We start from the raw sequence: 21519 nt of genomic DNA on the forward strand, positions 1-21519 counted from the left end.
GGCTGCACTGTGGCCTTTCTGTATGTGATACTGATTACCTACCTGGCTTGACACACTCGCGGAACAAATAGAGGAGACGCCGAAACGATCGCTGTAGCGTGCGGCCAACGGGGCCGCTCCGCTCCTGAACGCAGCTGGTATGAACTGACAGATTGGATAACGTGGAACAGCTCTGCTTTGTGGCCGCATCCTGTGTGTTTCCGCTGTGACAAGTCTGATTGCTGGTTACATGCTTGGCCACCACAGCATGACGACTGGTTGCGTTTCTCAAAAAGGTTGACTCGGTCTCAACTTTTCGCCACAGGCCGCTTCATTTATTCCAGCTCTCCCCTGCAGCATCCCCCGCCCCCCCCCACTGCAGCCTAAACGTACTACCCCCATTCAAAATGAATGGAAAGACCTGTGTTTTCGCTGCACCGTCGAACGACAAATGCAGGCAATGTGAATGCAGCTAAACACTCACAGACCCACCCCCTCTTACACAAATTGACCAACTCTGGCAGACTTGTGTTTCAACATGAAATAAAAAAAATTAAAAAGTTGTCAAATTTGCACGTCTCAACGTCTCAAAACATGGTTGCAAAATGCAAGGCCGCAGTCTGGAGCCATGACTGATATACTGAGGATTCCTAATGTTTAGTAGCCTCATTGATATAAATGGGGTGGTCAACATATTAGAAACACTTCTCAGTATATTGCAAAACATTACCCAGCACTAGAAACTAAATCACCTGGGTTTTTGAAAAATTACTAGGAATCTATCTTTCACAAAAACAGTGTGTCTTGAATGTAATGATAGTAAATGAGTGAAACAATCTGAGGCTAGACTATAACCATGTACCGCTAAATGTTTCCCTTCACCTAGTATCAATATATTCTTTGTCTGATATGATGGTTTGATGAAAGTTAGTAGGGCTGTACATGAATCAGAATTGTCCAAGTTGATTTTCTATGAAAATTAGTTTTATAGTTAGGTGATTTTGAGACCAGACCAATTTTGTAAAAGTTTATAGCCTGATGTTGACGATGTTGCACAGTGTACAATGATGCAGCAACAAAAGGTGCAATTATTCAGCTGACAAAATGAGGTTCAACTCTGGGGTTTCTCAATTGATGATTCTATTTTAGGGGATATCCCTACAACTTCAAGTGGTCAATTTTCACGTGTGGAGTCCTTTTAATTCTCTGGAAATTGTTCATAAATCCTGTGTCTTGGAATTTATTTATGTTTTTAGTAAAAAAAATAACATTGTACCTAATAATAATAATAATAATAATAATAATAATAATAATGTATACTTTATTAATCCTGCAAGGGGAAATTACAATGTTTTAATAAGTCAATTGCTTAATTCTAGGAAAGGGACCATCAATAAAAAGAAGTCCAGTGGGGCAAGTGTTACGGGTAAGGTTAGGACCCAAATGCAGCACACTAGAAAACTGGCAAAGTTGGTAAAGACCTTTTTATTTTTTTCAAATTGCTATGGCTCTCTTGCCTTGAATACTGGGAAGCAGAGTCTTTGATTGCAACAGAGAGGTACAGGGCTTGAAGGAAGGCATGCTCACGCTCACACAGAGTCCACAGAATCCAGGTCTAAAAGAAGAACAAGAAACAGAAAGGGCTGAGGCAGGAATCATAGTCAGTTACGGAAGACAGGTCTGGTTTTCAGGAACACGGCAAGGCAGGAGAATCAGGAAAATGCTGGAAAGTATGGCAACGGATAGTTGAATAATTGGGTCCAGCTCTACTTATTTTGATGCAAAGATTTGTAAATTCGCAGGAATGTAACACAACATGGAAGTGAAAGCAGTGCTCTGTTTATTTAAAGTATGTCCTATACGCCCTACGAGGTTGTCATAAACCTTTCAGGCTCTACCAATAAATGTGTTTGTGTGCAGTTCTGCTGCTGGTTTTTCAAGTTCCGAAATAAAAAAGTATGTGAGTAAAGCATGGCAGAATGTCTCCTGTCCTATGCACAAATAAGAACTAGAACATCATATATGAGACCTGCTTTTTAATCCCATTTAGTCTCTGTCGTGAAGCATAGACAGGCTGTCTGATTTCTCTGTGTCGTAAGAGCGAGACAAGAAGGGATGGATAGAGAGAGGAGAGCGAGTGGAGAAAAGAGACATAGCTGTAATTGTTTGTTCTCTTGTTGCCTGAGTCCCCATTGCATGTCTGGCACCTTTCTCTCTCTGTCTCTCTTTTTGTCAGTGTCTCTTCCTGTATCTGCATTTCCCTTTATCACTGACACACTCATTACATCCTCCTCCCTCTTTCCTCCTTCCAGTCTCTTTCTCTCCTCGCTGTCTCCATGTTCTTCCTGACCCCGAGATACCTGGCTGAGTATCCTGCACGTTCACACACACACACACACACACACACACACACACACACACGAACACACACGAACACACACGGACAGGCCCTCTCACCGCTAGGTTAAGCAGCACCAAAATTTATTTCTATAGAGAGACTGTCTGACTGTAGTGAAGGAGGTGAGGTGGTAACTAGGCTGATATCTACTACATGCTGTGTCACACACACACTGTTGCTGCTAGGCTGATACCAACCGTCTAGACATTACAGTGCACATTTCCCAAGGGAGGCTGGCTGTGTGTGTGTGTGTGTGTGTGTGTGTGTGTGTGTGTGTGTATGTGTGTGTGTGTGTACACCTCTTTTTTTCTCTTTCTGTCCCTTTACTACTAAACGCTCTCCTTCCCTTTAACTTGCCATTGTCTTTTTAGCATTCGCTTCCTCTCCCTCCTTGTCTCCTTCTATCTCTCTCTGTGCCACCATGTGTGCCAGCCAGGTCGCTGCAGTGGCGCCCCAGCAGCTTCGGGCCTTGTTGATCACGGCACCGTGCCCAAGGGTTACCATAGCAACGGCAGTGGCAGTAGAGAGGGCTGTGTGTTTGTGTGTGTGTGGTGGGCAGCAGACTGTGAACTCAGCAGGCCTCTAGCTGGGCTGGAGCTCTCTGGGCAGCATGAGAAGGATGAGCAAGTTGGAGCAAAGACAGCGTCATTTATTTTGGGTTTTCTGTCTCTTTTTACCTTCTACATATATTATAATAAAGGTTTATAGTTTACAGATATACTGTACATGTAGAAGTAGACCCACAGATTGAATTCCTGGGACTCTGGGACTATCACACTTGCAGAACTTCCTCTGTCACAGTAGCACCAAGATCGAAAAGAGGCTGATGTCATGCCACTGTGGCACAGAGGCATAAGCTGAGCTCCTGGCGGCACAGGCCGCTCACTACACCGGTATGTGCTGGTCAGCGGAGTGGCATGCCGCTTGTGCTCTACCGGCAAACCATTTAACGGCAGGTGGAGGTGGTATGCAGCTGTCAGTAATATTCTTCCCGATGTACTCAAAGTTAATATTAGAGCTAGCCTCAGCTTACATGGCTATTGTTAGCCTCGCTACCGTAGTGACGTATGCACACAGACCATGAACCGTTTAACGTTAGTCATTTGAAGTAGCCTTATGCTGAATAATAAAAAACATTCTGCCATATGTATGCCTGGTTAATGTTCCGCAAAATGGAGTTATATATGATGGAATTTGTGATTGCGTTGTACTCGTTATTAGCTTTATTAGCTTTAAATCTCTGTTACAGATTAGTCAGACTGTTAGCTAAGGCAGCTCTAATATTCATTTAGGGTACATTAGATATGTGAATATCCCAGCGACAGAACAGACGACAGAAACGTTGCATTCCTTTTATTTGGTTATCATTAGTTGGTTCTAGGGCTGTGTATTGGCAAGAATCTGGCGATACGATACGTATCACGATACATGGGTCACGATTCAATATATTGCAATATATTTCGATACTGTGCGTAAGGCGATATATTGGGATTTTTTAAAAGTTTAATTTTAGAAAAACTAATATTTCAAAAAAGATATGATGTGCATAAAAGTCAAAGAAGTTTACTTTAGTTAAACAATTCAGTACACAGAAAATCAAACCGGCAGTTTGGGATTGTGGTTCATAGGTTCTTAGTGAGCAAATTTTTATATGCTAAAGTAGGCTAAAGTTCAGCCATAGCTGCATTGTTAGCTTCTAGCAAAAAGTCAGGCACTGCTAGGCACTGTCAGGCAAGGACACTAGTGGTGCGTCTCAACATAGCCATCTAGCGGTAGGGGGTTTAAACACAACATAAATGTGAACCACTGTCTTACATGAATATTTTTGCACGTAAACAAAAAAAAATAATATAGCTATTGCGTTTTTGAAAATCAATACAGTATTGCAAAATAAAATATTGTGATACTCAAGTGTATCGAGTTTTCTTACACCCCAGTTGGCTCTATATTTCTGTTATTGATTAGTCAGACTGGCTACAGTAGCAAGCATATATATACTGTATTCTGTGTGTGTATATATATATATATATATATATATATGATTATTTATTTAGATGATTATTTATTTAGATTATTGTTAACGCAAATCCCAGTCATTACTGTCTGTTTCCTGCTGTGCCATCGGTGTGTGAATGTTTATCTGAAGAGTAGGTGGCACCTTGTTTGGCGGCCTCGGCCAGCAGCGTATGAATGTGTGTGTGGATGGTAAATGGTGCCTGTACGATGTAAAAGCACTCGCTAAAAGTTGGTAAGATGCTATATAAATACAGTCCATTTACATCTGACTTTTGACAATTTGGGGGAGGAAACAAAGGGAGGCACTGCCCCTTATGATTGTGACTTTCAACCCAATCACATCCACTCGGACCTCCCTGTAGCCTACCTGGCAGGCTGTTGCTAAGATAGCTGGGAATAGCAAACAGATCCATGTTCGAGATGAGAGTGTACTAAATAGTGTTGTGGGGATGACGTATTTCTGTAGGCCAAGCCGGAAATTAGCATCACCCAGAAAATAAACTCTGTGGCAAACAAACATTACTGTTACTTACAAGTTTTTTTCAGCAAGATAATCTACACAAATAAACACGATTTTTATGATTCTTTTTTAAACATAAATGCAATTGCCAAAAGTAAAAAGCTAACGTAAGGCTATAAATGACTACACCACATTCACATGCACCACTAGCTTCCAACGGCTTCATACTGATTTTGGGTGTTTAGGAGTGATGACGTATGTAGTCTTAAACCCTATTTGTATGGGATAAGTATCATCTGGGGACCTTGTGTGATTTAGAAATTACTCCCCGCACATCTGAGTTTCGTGTGGCGCATTTGCACGGGATAAGCGAAGCCTGCTTTTACTTAAATTTACTGACATATCTGTACTCCGAGAGTTGGCTACCTGGAGGTGCACGGAGGACGGCCAGGGTGAGGCCACCGCATCGCACTCGGGTCGGGGTTCCGTATCTTTTTGGGCAATGCCCGTTAAAGGTTATCGGAGGTGCATACCCTATCCCCGCCACGGCAGCACCCACACAGCACCACCTTGGTGTTTGACGAAATATGGTAGGTCATTTGCGGGGGAATTCTTGCTGCCCACTTTGAGCTTAATTTTGGCTCTTAAGAAACCTATGGGTGACGCCACAGAGACTATGTCCATATTTTATAAATTATATGGTGTTAACCACAGACCTTACTTAGGGGCATTCGGGCATCAAACCAAAAACCCATTCAAAAAACAATTGACTTGAGCTTCTATGGAATTCCATTGAAAAACATCTGCAGTGAAGTACTGAAGATTGATATCTCAAAACTTGGAGAAATGAAATATACGGATTATTTACTTACTTATTACTACGTAATTATGAGTAATTAATGTTCCATCATAAAAATTATATCGCTTGTATTTTACTTAATTTTTCCTCAGTGTTGTGCTCTGATAGCGACTGCCTTTTTTTACTGACAGGTCTACTGAACTATTTGACCTCCCATTCACTTTGCTGACTTGTGTGACACACACAGCCAAAGGTCAAAGGGCCATCATTGGGTCACTTTGTATGCACTCTCTCTCCATGCTGTTTATTCTCAATTTTAGTGTTAGCTTTTATGAAAGGACATTGGGACAAGCTATTGTGACTGCTGTTTGGGTCTGGTAAGGCTGGGTATTAAACCTCAATATTTTTTAGTACTGACCATAATATATCTGTAGCACCGAGTATCAAAAACCGACAAGTCCTGAAAGCTGAATGTAGGGTTTAAGTCCAACTCCGGAACCTTGTTGCCTGTCATCCCTCTTCTCTCTCCCTTAATTTCCAATCACCTCTTTACTATTGACTATCAAAATAATGGTAATAATGCCAAGAAACATCATTTTAAAAATAAAGGGTTTTGTAGACAAAAGCAACATACTTATGTTCCTCAAAGTAAGATATCAAAAAAGATAACATTTTTGGCAGAAACTAGGGTATTAAATCAAAACAAATTTTAAGTTATATCCAACCCTAGTCTCTAACAATGCCAGAGTCTCTACAACAACTACTATTGCTTTAGTTCTCTACTGCAGGGGTCTTCGTTTTTAAGGCTCTGACACACCAACCTGATTATCGACCATCAGACAGTCTAGCGAGGTCGGTGACTCGAGTCTGTTCGGTGTGTTCCGTACCGTCGTCAGTCGGAGGAGCCGTCTGCATCCATTTTGGCCGATTTGACTTGTTGAATCAGCCAGTGGGCAGTCGGACTCAATGACCAATCTGATTGGTGGAGTGCTAGCCCTTGACTAGTGAATCAGTGATTCTTCCACAAGAAGAAGCCCGAGAGCTGACAACGCCAGGGTTTCCCGCAGCACTTTGCAGTTTAGGCGGCCCGCCTTAACTGAGTCTTCAAAAAATATATATATAACCGCCGTGTTACTCTGTCCTGTTTGAGTGGCTGTAATGTACAAGTCACATCAACACAGTCTGTAGGAAACAAGGTAACAGCGAGTTGTCAAGATACCACCAATCACAACGGAAAGAGCATTTGCTGGCGGTGACTGTAACTGTCATTTTTTCACATTTAAAGGGATAAATCGTCATTTCACCGTTGCGTGTGCGTCGGAGTTTATCAACAAATGTGCGGCAGCTGGGGCATGCCCGGGCACAGACGGGGTGATGGGCTGTTGCCCGGTCTTTGAGACACAGCTGTTGTCTGTTTTAATCACTACACGCGGTTCACAATACACAGTTAGTTAGCGTAGTTAACACTACACACAGTGAAATTATGTGTCCTGTTTTTATTTCACGCATACTATCTGCTTGAGTGAGTGAATTTATGGGCTGAGCTATTATCACAGAGCTGTTTATTTTGGAGAAGAGTTGTCAGGCAAAGTGGAAAAGTGCGTGTCACGGAGGATAATGGGAGCAATGCCAGTAAAATTGTTATAGCACTTTTTTTGAAAATAGTTTAATGAGCTTAAAATTGCACATTGCAACTATTGTTTTGAAAAGCTGGTTATTTATTAATTATGTATTATTATTTAAATGTAATATTTAGTGTAGTACAGAGTCTGCACTACAGAGATGTACTCTGTAGTGCACAATGACTGAGAATGAGCGTGCTCTGTGTTTACCATGTCTAGAGAGATGTTTGGTTTTCATTTTTTTGGGCGACAATACAGATTAGCGCCGCCTGCTGTTATGGAGACGAATTACATCTTGACACCCGCAGAACGTACGCTCAAGTCGTCACTTCAGTGTGTTCCGAAGCACTTTTTTGAGAGATGGGAGCCAACTGATCAGTCCGACTGCCTTTTCTGCCGACGGTCGGCCATCGGGTTGGTGTTTCAGAGCCTTTAGCTGAAAGAGAGATGGAGCTGCGACTCCCTACTGCATATATTGAATAAAACTAAGTTGCATATTAAACTGGATGGATGGATAGTCATACATTATTTATACATCATGTTTTAATGTTAAACATACATGTGGTAGGCACAGTGAATCCTTAAGCTTGAATGTATGTATGTTGGATTCATATTAATGTATATTTTCAGACATTTACATTTTTTAGCAAACAAAAATTTGGCAGACCCCCTGGAGTAACTCAGAAGACCCCCTAAGAGTCGCAGACCCCTGTTGAAGATCTCTGCTCTACTGTACTATACGGTGGCCCTGAAGTGCAAATCACAACAGCAAATAGAAAAACGTAACAGCAAATCATAAAACACAACGGCAAATAGGAAAACACAACGTCGTGTTTTCCTATTTGCTGTCGTGTTTTCCTATTTGCCGTTGTGTTTTCATATTTGCTGTCGTGTTTTCATATTTGCTGTCGTGTTTTCCTATTTGCCGTTGTGTTTTATGATTTGCTGTTGCGTTTTTCTATTTGCTGTTGTGATTTGCACTTCAGGGCCACCGTAGTACTATACTGAAAATGGCTGCAGTTAAATAGAGGAAGAAGAGAATGAAACGTGTCAAGCTACACATAGTTAAAGCTATAGTGTGCAACTATTTTATGTTAATGAACGTCTGTTACATTCAAGCCATTGCTAAATGAATTGATACGAAGCTAGTTATCAGTTATCAGCTCCACAAAACTGTGACAAAGTGGGTGATGCACCCTAGAGCTGTAATCGGGCCTTAATGTGTGTTGACTTTGGGTCAAATTGACCCGTTTTATATCAGAAAATATGGGACGTAGAAATAAGCTCTGAAAATGTGTAGAAGAAATTTGTAACAATTTAAAACGTTGGAAAAAGCAAAAACAAACAAAAAAGGCGTCAAAAACGTCGGGGGAAAAAGTGTTTTTTTCAAGGTTGACAGGAAGACAACACAAGGATTAAAAGTTCGGCCTGAAAAGGACCAAGCCCGACAGAATTTGGCCCGAGCCCAACAAGTACATTTTGATTGATAGCTTTTTAAAAGCCCGAACCCATTTACAGCCCGACTGTACAAAAGGCCGTCTATCAGCAGTGATTAGAGTGCATGTCGGAAAATAGCGCAGACGCACGCTTCACAACGCGAGTGGGCACACGCCCCACTCGGCGGAAAAGGGAGAAAAAGAAAAAAAGAGACTGCGCCGCACGCACACAGCTCTTTTGTCTTTCGTCATTTATAAATTTTTTAACATCATTTATTCATGACTAACGTAGGCTATAGGCCACTTGGAAGTTGGAACAAAGAAATAAAATAAGTCCTCCAGAGGCCAGCCTCCATTTCACCTCCTCAGCATCCATTTACACGCTAATCGAAACGCATCACCTGACCGCTCATTTACAGCGCAATCTGGAGCGCAATCTGGAGCGCAATCTGGAGCGCAATCTGGAGCGCAAGCCCGAGCCCGGCCCGAGCCCGTGTAAAATGATAGAAATTATCGGGTCCTGTCGGGTTCGGGCAGAGATCTTCAGCTCTAATGCACTCACCACTTGTCACTTCACTATAAGCCTTGTTTAAAGGTGCTGTACACGACATTACTGGTTCACAAGACAAACAAATTGGGAACCAGGGATATAGGGGTTCACCTGACCTGAAGAAACCAGCTATAATAGGTTATGTTAGTTTTCACAGCACTGGTTCCTGGAATGTAACTTTACCTCAGCCTCTCTACCTCATGGCAAATTTGGCTCTACAAGCTCAGGGCACTTAGTATTTCCAGAACACTCCACTTCTTTCCTCTTATGTTAGGTTGATGACATTGCCAGAGGGGCATTTAGTGCCATTTTGGTTCTTCATCTTCACTTTGAGCACTTTGTTACCTCAGTCCTACCTGTTCCACATTAGGTGACTCATATTCTTACGAATAACTTAAAAACTCATTTTCAAATGTCTGGTGAAAAAAATGGGCACTTTTCAAAAGAAAAGTTGTTGAGCTTGTCTGTTATTTTTCTGCACTCATTCCTTCACTCTTTGGAGGTTAATGACGATTGGTTTTACTGGCTTAGGTTTCGTTCTTTTTCATCCCCTCAATATGGTATATGGAGGGGTAGATGGCCTTCTTCCTCTCCGTCTTACCCCACCCCTCCCCTGTGGCTGCTGTGGTGTGGGAAGACTGGCATAGGTTGGGTTTTACTGGACTCGGCTTTAATTTTTGTGTTTCCTGCATGTTTTACATTTTTTTGTAAGAATACATATGTTATTTTGTTTTGAATGTATATAATTATTTTTTCAAAACTGAAAGTTTCTTCTTCTTTTGGATTTTCACTTACTGTTTTCTTTACCTGAAACAAATCTCTATTGTATCAAAAACTGCCCAGGTAGATTGTGGGTAATACACTTCAAAAATTGTACAGAGATTTTTGGAGGAGCTGTCAAACAGAATCAAGACATTGTAATTCAAATAGCTGAGTGTATACACCTACAGAGCTGCATGAACACAAAAGGACACAAACACACAAAATACGCGAGTGTCCAGCAGTGAGTAAGATGTGAGTCAGAGGTCAAACTGGGTGCCAAGACCAGACAAGGTCAAGACTTGCTCAGAACCGACAACTCCACAACAAAAGAGTCTCAGACTGCAGACAGGGGGGCAGGGAGAGAGGAAGGAGGGATAGACAGAGTAAGAGAGATACTTAAAGTGGGAGACATTGGGGAATAAGAATTAAAGAGAAAGAATGATGGTGGGTGAATTGATAAAGGCATACATAGTTGGGAGAATACAAAAAGAGACTTGTGGGAGAGAAAAAGGAGGGTGGAGAAGTTGGGTTAGATGAAAGCTGCATAGAGAGATGAGGGGCAAGTGGAGATGCAGGAAGGGTTCAAAGAGAGAGTGGGAGGAGAAGAAAAAAAGGATAAAACAATGAACAAGAGACGAGAGGGAGATGTGACTGTAAGGCAGCAATCATTGTCTCCAAGTGGTGCCCTGATCTAGGAGGTTATCAGCTCTGATGCTGGTGTGTGTCACTGAATGTTGCTTGTTGAGGACAGAAACGCCATAGTTATTCAGTATCTCCACATAGAAACCACTGTACGCTGGGACAAACACCAGAGTTTCAACACTCATCTTTTCTGTGATTTGAAGCTTTCCTCTGTCGAACCCTCAGGCCCACACTCGCACATATAGAGTTTGACCTGTGCTGCCCTCTGCTGGTGAACACAAATTATAACAATTAGTCAGAATAATTCAATTAAATTTTATTTATAGTATCAAATCATAACAAGTTATCTCAAGACACTTTACAGATAGACTAGGTCTAGACCACTCTATAATTTACAAAGACCGAAAAATTCCAGTAATTCCCCCAAGAGCAAGCATTTAGTGCGACAGTAGCGAGGAAAAACTTCCTTTTAGAATAGTGACTCAATCAGGGAATATGTGACTCCTTACAAAGTATTAACATTTTCAGTTAAATCACTTAAAACAAGTGGCCTTTTTCACAGCAGACATGTTTACTTGTTATATAAGGGTTACAAGCCAATAATAATTTAATCTACTGCCTTAAAGTACTCATATTATGCTGAATTGTCAGGTTCATAATTGTATTTAGAGGTTGTACTAGAATAGGTTTATGTGGTTTAATTTTCAGAAAACACCATATATTTGTTGTACTGCACATTGCTGCAGCTCCTCTTTTCACCCTGTGTGTTGAGCTCTCTGTTTTAGCTACAGAGTGAGACATCTCACTTCTGTACCATCTTTGTTGGGAGTCACACATGCGCAGTAAGTACTGCTAGCTAGTCAGTTGCAGAGCATGAGTGAGTGCCATGCTAGCAGCTAGGCGAGCATTATAACGTGTGTTACAAAGTGACGCAAGTTCGTCATGGAAGTAAATGCTGGACTACAATAGAGCTGTTTGGAGAAGTTTGTGAACAGTGTTTTCTCTGGAAGATGGTAAGTCCCTTTGGGGTGGACTTTGGGCTTTTTCACTTTGTAAACTTATAACATGCACAAAAAAGATATATAACCCAACACAGGAAACGGAAAAAGCCAAAAAGCATAATATGAGCACTTTTAAGTATTTCAAAGTGTCTTAAAGACAACAATTAGCAGATTGCTGACAACAAAATCAAACCACAAGGTCCATTTTGTAGCTGTTCTGCAGCTTTTGATTCAATCACTCAATCTCCCTCAGCGCAGTTGGCCAGCTGTTGTGGATTTGTAGATGTTCACTTTTTCTTTGCACTTTAATGACTTCTTGTTACCAGGCTGTAGGTTTCGTTCTATCTTTATCCTGTACTTACATTTCATACTTCACAGCTAGTCTCAAAGTAGGCTTTCTGTAACTGTGCAGATGTATTAGGTGTGCATAATATTGTTTAAAATGTACATTGATTAAAGATATTTTGTACCCACATCTCTTGTAAATGTTTGATGCTAATCCCCCTCTCCTTTTGTGTCTATGTGCAGCTGAACTGGAGTTTGTTCAGATCGTCATCATCATTGTGGTGATGACAGTGATGGTGGTGGTGATCATCTGCTTGCTCAACCACTACAAGCTCTCCACCTGGTCCTTCATAACAAGGCAGAGCCAGGCCCGCAGGAACAACCATGCCCTGCAGCAGGTCAGTGACACTGTGTGTGTGAGAGTAAATGACAAACTAAAAGATACTGTTTAGTTGTATCTACTGTAGTTGTTCTGGCAGTTCTTTCAGCATCCATGCCAATAACATTTTGATCTAAACTACGTGTGTGCCTTTATATCTGTTTTCACTGAATGTCCCTGCATTGTGACAGTATATTTCTTTATTTCTCAACTAGGACAAATGTAGCTCACCAGTTTGTAAAGCTGCGTTGAGCTAAATGAAATCCTTTTATCCCAGTCAAAATCTCTGTCCCAGTTTCACTGAGGTAACCGCTTTACTCCAGTCTGTTAGGTGAAGTTGCTGAATTGATTTCTTCAGAGCCAGACTCTGTCAGGACTTGTTTTGTTCACTTCAGTGCTGTCTAGACAGCGGCAGCTCTGCCCCTATACTGACATGTCGACACTTTAGAACAAATACACACCCATACGAACTTGCCTATACACAGATTTCAACATTGCACCCAGTGAAATAGGCTCAGGTACATAATATGATCCATAATTCAAAATTATTGGTCCATTGATATATTCAGCTTCTTGACCAGTATCAGAAAAACAGATGAAAGATTTTGTATGCTTGGTTGTCCCATTACAGATAATTTATATTCTGCGTCCTCTCATCCCGTCTTTTTCATCTCTCCTCTCACTCTATGCTCTCTACCGTCCAATCAAAACAAATATTATGCAAACAGAATGCCATAACTGCAACATCCGAAACCAACAAGCAGAGAAAGACCCGTTGCAGAGAGAGTGCAATTTGTAAGAATAGCAAATTCAATTCAAATTCAATTTTATTTATAGTATCAAATCATAACAGGAGTTATCTCAAGACACTTTACAGATAGGTCTAGACCACACTCTATAATTTACAAAGACCCAACAATTCCAGTAATTCCCCCAAGAGCAAGCATTTAGTGGCGAGGAAAAACTTCCTTTTAGGGAGAAACCTGGGACAGACCCAGACTCTTGGTAGGCGGTTCCGGTTGGGGATGTGATGAACAGTGGCGATAATGGAACTATGACTAGAAATAGTAGTTGCTGTAGTAATTCATGGCGTAGCAGGGCACTGCAGGGCGTAGCAGGTTTTAGCAGGGCACTGCAGGGCGTAGCTGGGCGTAGCAGGGCAATAGCCTTTATCCCTAACAGACATAAACTAAAGGATGTATGCATGTTTGTCCTCCTTTCTTTTTTCTAACTAAATATGCACCACCAAAATAATCCTCAAGTCAACCGTAGACAAAGGAAAACTGCAATTACAATCATGTAATAGTTGTCTTTCTACACACTATCCCACCTCTTGTTGTCCTCGCTCATAAACAGGGCAAGATTTGGGGTTTGAAGCCATCAGGCGTTTCTCAGCATTGCTGTTTCATCTTTCATCCTCATTAAGTTGTTACTTTTTGAGTGTTTCTTATCCCTCTTCATCATTCTTTGTTAAGAAAGAAAGTTTGTATGTTGGTCTCACAGCAAAACAAGAAAGCAGTAATGATTGCTGATTTCTAAAGCTTTATCAGTGGCAGTAAATCTGGCATGTTCAAAAGAACTGATAACTTTGTCAACACTAAAAGTAAAGATACAGTAATATATTTGTAATATACATATCATACATATGTAAAAATCACTCTAAAGCTCAAACATAAACTTGCTTACAAGCTTCAGTATATAGCAATCTTAAAGCCTCCTGGGAACTAAAAAGTTCTTATTCTTTTTTGTTTTGTCTGTCTCGATGTGTAGGATGGGTGTCTGTGGCCTTCAGACAGCAGCTCTCGACAAGGTGCCTCAGAGGTAAGACCACCACCACACTGACCCCTAGCCAAGCCTTGTTCACTTGAATGGACTTTGATTAGTTTAATTCAGGGCTGCACATTTCTGCTCACAACGGGGGAAAAAACTAATAGTAATTTTTACCTCTCAGAATTGAGGTTAAAAAAGCTTTTTCCTATGACTTTTAAAACTGTTTATTGTCAGCACATTACAGTATTTGTCCTTCCTCAACATTGCGGTCTTTGTTTATTTGTTCCTGCAAAGCTTTTTAATAATCATCCCATGCATGTTTGTTACATGGTATAACATACTTTTTCATTTGTTGATAAAGCTTAGAGAGAAAGTGGTAGTGCATAGTTTGAAGCAAGTGATCTTTGAATGTGAGTAATTTCAGTTGTAATGGATTTATTTTTAATTTCAATTATGAAAATTCAACCGTTTAATTTACTACAAGACTACAAGACATTTAGGTGAGTAAGAGACTCACAATGTCGGTAATTTGATAAAAAATGGTTTTTGAACCCTTTTGTTCAGTGTGATCGCTGGCTCACGCAAATCTCTCATTTTCTCTCTGTCTTTTTTAAAATGAGTCGAAAAGCCAACAGCAAAGCCATTCTCCCCTCGTCCTAAAATTATTATAAATCGATGCTAGAGTAGCCTACTTTCTTGTTTACTGCTGCACAGATATGAATGAAATGCAGAGGAGAATGAAACTATAAGAGCATCTGTCTCCACAGTAAATCATCTGTTGAGTGTTTGATGGTTATTTATTAGTGCTTTAGAACATAACCGCTGTAATACAATCAGAACATAAAGTTGTATTTCTCTAATTTCCAGGTCCTTCTTCTCTCTCTCTCTCTCTGTCGCTCTCCTCGCTTGCCAGAGCTCGCAACCAACATCAGTTTAATTCAGTGTCCGCTGACTCGCGCAGTTTATCTTCCTTTTTCTCAGTCTTTTTAAAAATGAGTCGGAAAGCCGACAGCAAAGCCTTAATTTACTTTTAATTAGGGATGTCCCAATCACAGTATCAGATCGGAGCCGATTTTGGCAGACTGCCTGGATTTTCACTTTCAAACCAAGATGGCGCGACCACTCACCAGTGTCCGTCCACAGAATGTCTTGGCAACAAGTAAAAAAGTCCGTCTTTATTAGTCACCCTTTTTTACAGAAGTGGATTACTATTCCGTGATTCCACCAGGAAACCAGTTTACAGTCAGTCATTCCCTGGAGCCAACATTGGTAAACATAATAAGAAAATCAAAGATTGACTATTAAGCACAAGATGCGTCACTAAGTTTAGTTTTATCAAAGACTGACTATTAAGCGCGAGAGGACTAAGTGAAGTTTTCGTTGTCCAGCGGGGAAGTTGAGACAAAAGAGAAAAAACACTCATTTGCTGCACAGTTTTAATGTATTAAAGCGTAACTCACGCCAACATGCAACCTAGGGTCTTTTTGTGAATGTACCCGAGTCAAACTTTCGTTTAAAAGCATATTTAGGATGGAAACGCCACTTTTAAGATTTACCGTATTCTCATTTTTGGTCTAATGGCCTTTTGAATGGGAGTGCTAGGGGCACTACTATGATCGCAAAGCTCAGTTCCATATAAATATACAGATAATTTGTTGTTTTGTCGTTAGTGAAAAACAACATTGACCTTGTAGTTGAAAAAGGAGCCTCGTATAAGAATGACATTTCCTCCTATGGAGTCCGTTCATTCGCATTCGGAGATCGACATTTATTGACTGACAAGATGGCGGATTGCGTAAACAACTGCTAAAGTGAGTCATTCAAAACCTTTCTTTTTAGTAAACTCTGTGTACACAAACAATGTTCTCAATGCTGGAGTTCATGTGTACAGCCCCTGGTGATACTTGGAGCTAAGTTTAATGTTGTGTCGAGTCTTCTTAGTGTTTTAAAAATAGTGATTTTGATGCTATCATAGTAGTGCCCCTAGCGCTCCCATTCAAAAGGCCATTTATCCGAAAACGAGAATACGGTAAATCTTAAAAGTGGCGTTTCCGTCCTAAATATGCTTTTAAACGAAAGTTTGACAGGTTTGAAGGTACATTCACAAAAAGACCCTAGGTTGCATTTTGGCCAGAGTTATGCTTTAAGCTTAAGATATTTTAGTTACTTAGTCATTTCTGTAAACAAAAAAAACGTGTTCAGCTCTGTTAACTGAGCAACTACAAGTATCGGATCGGGACTCGGTATCGGCAGATATTCAATATTAAAAAAATCTGATTGGATCCGGGGTTAAAAAAAGCAGTTTTTATTTGATCAAACAAAGAGTGTTCTCCCCTCATCTAAAATGGATATAAATCGATTTGAGAGTACTTAAATAAAGCAGTAGGTGAGTTAATCAGCCACACTGTGTGTGTTTGACCAATCGGCAACGCGCATCCCTGCAAATCCCACCCTGAAGATTCCTGTACTTTCAGAAAGTACTACCCTCTGATCAGAGACTTTTGGGGGTGTAAAAAATGTCCTCTGCGCTTAATTTAGACTCTGGTCCCTGCGGGCAAAATGCAATGAGTTCCGTTAGAAGGTTCCTATTTCTGTGTCAAAACGCAACTAGCTCACCCAGTAAGAGCGTTCGCCCCATGTTGAGTCCTGCAGTGGCCCGGGTTCGAGTCCGACCTGCGGCCCTTTGCTGCGTGTCATCCCCCATCTCTCTCCCCCTTTCATGTCTATCCACTGTCACTATAATAAAGGGAAAAGCCCCAAAAAATAATCTTTTATAAAAAAAAAAACGCAACTAATGTCTCCACAAAACTACAAAAGCAGGATAATTCTTCTACCCCAACCACGTCAGGTGACTCGCACTTGAAGCATTATTTTAAAAGATGCTGTATGTATTATTCCGTATTAAGAAATCACTGTCAAATAATTTATAATAATTATTTAAATATAATTTGCGATAATTGCTATAAACAAGTGATATAACGGACAAGGCCTTTGGCAGTCTCTGTTTTATTCCAATAGTGTTGTAAGCGTGTCACATTTCCAATACAGAATTGCAAACAAATGCCAGTATACTCACTGTGACTGGTGACCTGCTTAATTGCGCCAATGCCAGATGGAAGAGCTTACAAGTTGCGGTGGGAGGAGAACATTCAATTCAAAGAACATTTGAAAATGCAACTAATCACATGATACTGTTGATAACTCCCAGACAATAGTATATTGCAACTTTGTGTGGGCATAGGGGCAGGTTTACACCAAAACAAGCACACACAAAAAATTGCTTTCATTTGGAGTTCCGTGCCAGAAAAGCCTTATGTGTAAACAAAAAGGAGAAGTGAGAGAAACAGACATGAAGGGTCGATGGAGAGAGAAAACAATAGACGGCAGGTGAAGGCAGGTAAAAACAGTGTCAACGTAGAAGCACCCAGAAAGATCTGGAAAAAAGGAAAAGGCCATGGAGAGAGAAACACAGAGGGACACAAAGCCAATGAGTGTAGGTGGCTGATAGATTCAAGGAAGGGGGCTGTGTGTGTGTGTGGGGGGGAGGGGGTTCCATTATGGGGCGGTCCCATTAATCAGCAACACCTCCCCTGACACTGTCTAGACAGCCGTCTGAGAGCTGCCCTGCTCTGCGCCCTCTATCAGCTATGCACCTTCTATCAGCTATGCACCTCTTTTTTTTTTCTCCCCCTCCCTCCCTCTGTCTGCCTGTCTGTCTATCTGTCTGTCTTCTTTCATATGTTTTCTTTTTTTTTCTTTGTTCTGTTTCTTCCTGTCTTTATCTTTCTAGCTCTTCTTTACCTTCATGGCTTTTTTTCTTCTCTCCTTTCAGTACTCTCTCGTCCTTTGTCCTTATCTCTGTAGCTTTTCTTTTTAATCCTTTCAGTTCCACTCTTTCTCTTTTTGTCTCTTTATTTTAATCCTCTAGATGTTTTTTTCCCAGTCTGTTGTTCTCTCCATCCAGGCTGCCTTGTCAGTGGGGGTTGACTATTAGAGCCACAGTCACTAATTGAAATGGGTTCCCTCTGATAATGAATTGCCACAGTAGAAATGTGTTAAGTTGGACAGAAATGTGAGAAATTAAGAAATGGACCATGCAATCAGAGTCTTAAGAGCTTATTGAGGTGAAGATAAGACAAAAGCTGGAGGATGAACCGATATGTTGGATGTTGTCCGGTTGTAGAAGGCACAATGGATCTTTTCTCCCCTTCAGTGTCCCCTTTTACTGTTATTACACTTTAATATCTTTAATAATGAATTGGTGATACATCGGTGAGTGCAGTTGCTGCAACAGGATCATCATTCATTGAAATCAAGTGTTTACATTAAATGTAGGTATACTTGACACAGACAAATGTATTTTCTGAGCAGTTAATATATATACAGTATAAATATATTCCTTTTATTGTCTCGGCATACTCCATTGTAATACATGTCATGAGGTCTGATTTTGAGATACAGTTTAGTCAGGTCTCAACCTGGGAGTCAAGTTTTAAGAAACTTAAGATACCGTGTACCACGATGGCGGCCTATTCATCCCACGGATGGCTCCAAATTGAAGACCCTCTCTTTTTTATTACTACGTTTTTGCCGATTAATTACTAGGAATGCACTGTGGCAAGTATCTCACTATCACTATCCCCATTCATATTTAGACGCAACAATTATATATCCAGCTACAAAAAAAGTCAGAAATTAGAACAGAAGTACAGAGAGGCGTTGCCTTGGAGATGATTCCCTGCCTCGTCTCGTTGCATTGGTGTAAACTGGCAGGTTTCAGAACGTTGCAGACTGGCACATTTGCAAGTAGTTGCAAGTCGCGATTCTTTGGTTTGAGCTGGTATTTATATGCATACATTTGCCATATTGTGGTATATATCTGAAAATATAATATCTTCCTCCTCTTCCGTCCTTCTTTTCCCCTGCCTTCTTTTCTCTGAATCTCCCTTTCTGCCTCCCCTTCCTTCCCTCTCTCCCTCTGTCTTTCTCTCAGGTATTATATGCGCCCCAGGCCAGGGATCGCTTCACTGCTCCCTCCTTCATGCAGCGTGACCGCTTCAGTCGCTTCCAGCCCACCTACCCCTACCTGCAGCACCAGATCGACCTGCCACCCACTATCTCGCTGTCGGACGGCGAGGAGCCCCCGCCTTACCAGGGGCCTTGTACCCTGCAGCTCCGCGACCCTGAGCAGCAGATGGAGCTCAATCGTGAGTCGGTGAGGGCACCGCCCAACCGGACCATCTACGACAGTGACTTGATCGACATGGGAGGAGGCGGAAGCTTGGGAGGGGTGGGAGGAATAGGAGGAGGCGGTCCGAGGCCGCCAAGCAGTAACTCGGGTATCAGTGCGGTCAACTCCAGCAGCCACGAGCGCATGGAGGGCCCCCCGCCAGCGTACAGCGAGGTGATGGGCCACTACCCTGGCTCAGCGTTTTTTCTACACCAGCACAGCAATAACCAGAGGGTGGGGGGCCCGGGGGACAGGAGCCCGGGGGACAGGAGCCAATCAGAAAGCACAATAGTACCTGCCAAGGCCAAGGATGGCCAACCGAAGGACCTGGTATGAAGAAAAGGGTAGGGGGGCGGGTGGGGCCAACCACCCAAGACTATAAACTGTCTCTTAACTTCACTCCTGATCACCTGTAAGCTGTGGTCTCTCTATCCTGCGCACTCTCTGTCTCTCTCATGTCCTCTCTCCACACTCCCATGCACAAATAAAAATCAATCTTAGCTACAACAAAACAAGGAAAGAGAGGAACCAAGAGTTTATTTTATTTCCTTTCTTTCCAACGTTCGAGATAAAAACATACTGCTAGCACAGATTGAAACGATTTTCTTTTTTTGTCCTCTGGGGTGATGGCTCTGTCCCGGGGAACTGAGGATGATGTTTTTATTTTTTGTTCCTTTTTCGGACCGGGATCTGTGCACAAAGCGAGAACTGAGAATCAAGGACTTACAGAGAACACAACAAAACAAGAGACTCACAAACCCAAATCTTAGTGCCAAGGTTTATGAGGAAACAAAACAAAGAGGTAAAAATGACTCGTTCTAACATTCAAAACACAAAAAAGAAAAGTTATCTAAAAGTTGCACTATATTTTTGTTGTAAAAGAGAAGAGGGAAATTATGCTATGTGATGATAATGATGTTTGTTTTTCTCTTTTTTGTTTCGTCCTTTTCATGAATGGACTGACTGACTGAACTTTGCCTCCAAAGCTGTTTAAACAGTTGGGAGCAAAAAAAAAAACAATTATTATAAGCTTATGTCCTTCCTTCTTTGAAAACAATACTCGTACCCAGCCTACAACATCTCTGTCTGCTTACACCACAGGACAGGGAGACTTAGTAAGAGAATAACAATGTACTGCTCATGTCTGTGAGAAAGAAATCTGCCTCGTGCCAGCTGCTGGGTGGACGGAACATTTCTTACTTTCTCTGGTAGTTTGTTAAAAGTTTCTCAAAAGTTGAGAGCTGGTGGCGAGATCCAACATGCTCCATACTAACAAATCTGACCAGATGGTTGGATATCAAGTTAACCAAGAATAACATAACTCCATAACAAAAAAACATATCTAACTGGTCATCCACTTTTTAACTCTGTCCCAAAATCTGAGCACCTAACACTTCCTCTTTTCTGTTTCCTGCTTCAATACCCCTCACCCCCACCTTCTCCTCTCACCGCTCATATCTACATGCACAGTTCATTCTGCCAACAGCCACACTGAACACAAACCCAGCCAACAACGAAAACACAAAACAAAAAAAGAAGGCTCAGCTCTCCTTCTTCACATTTCTAAAGCCACAAAAAAAACAGGACAACAAAGTGAAGATTCCTGTCTGCATCTGCCAGCACAGTGATCAGATTTTAAACGAAAACTGTCTGTGGTCAAAGTTAAAGGGCTATGGGAGAGTCCTTTTTGTTAAAGAAAGCCTTTTTAAAAATTTTGCCTTTTTCTCTGCTCATCGTTGCCTTCTACCCTGCTCTTGCGCTTTCTGTCTCTTAATTATGTTAGCATTCAACATCAGTTCTCCACCTCAGCTTGTTAATAGTGTCTCTGGTAAACACTGTTTATCATCCCTCTCTCATCCATGTGCAGAAAAAGTGTGTTCAAATGATGCAGAGTCCACCAAGCCCTTTAAAGTGGACACTGGACTGGAGCCATTATTTTGGCTGTGTGTGTGTGTGTGTGTGTGTGTGTGTGTGTGTGTGTGTGTGTGTGTGTGTGTCCTTTTAACAATACAAAAAAGCACTTAATGTTCCTTAATAATCGACTGCTTTGTCTGAGAGATTCAAGGATATGTAACTTATTTGGCACTGTCCATATTAACACATCATTAACTAAGCTTTCATTAAACCTCAGTGTAAAAGAGTGTCACGGTCCACTCCACTCCACAGCTTCCGTTTAAAGCAACACAAGGA

The 21519-nt window shown here is 41.4% G+C and overlaps 1 protein-coding gene across 1 annotated transcript in view; it reads left to right on the plus strand.

Annotated features, from left to right (window-relative positions):
* The window catches only part of LOC144520127 (protein TMEPAI-like), a 73945-nt gene extending 52619 nt beyond the window's left edge, over positions 1-21326 (plus strand). Inside the window, exons 2-4 of the mRNA XM_078253815.1 lie at positions 12194-12348; positions 14100-14150; positions 19093-21326. Of these exons, the coding sequence (XP_078109941.1) occupies positions 12194-12348; positions 14100-14150; positions 19093-19665 (779 nt within the window). The 3' untranslated portion in view covers positions 19666-21326. The remainder of the gene's footprint in view (positions 1-12193; positions 12349-14099; positions 14151-19092) is intronic.
* The last annotated feature ends 193 nt before the right edge of the window (positions 21327-21519 follow it).

This window comes from Sander vitreus, chromosome 6 (assembly GCF_031162955.1).
Source record: "Sander vitreus isolate 19-12246 chromosome 6, sanVit1, whole genome shotgun sequence".
Lineage (NCBI taxonomy): Eukaryota > Metazoa > Chordata > Actinopteri > Perciformes > Percidae > Sander > Sander vitreus.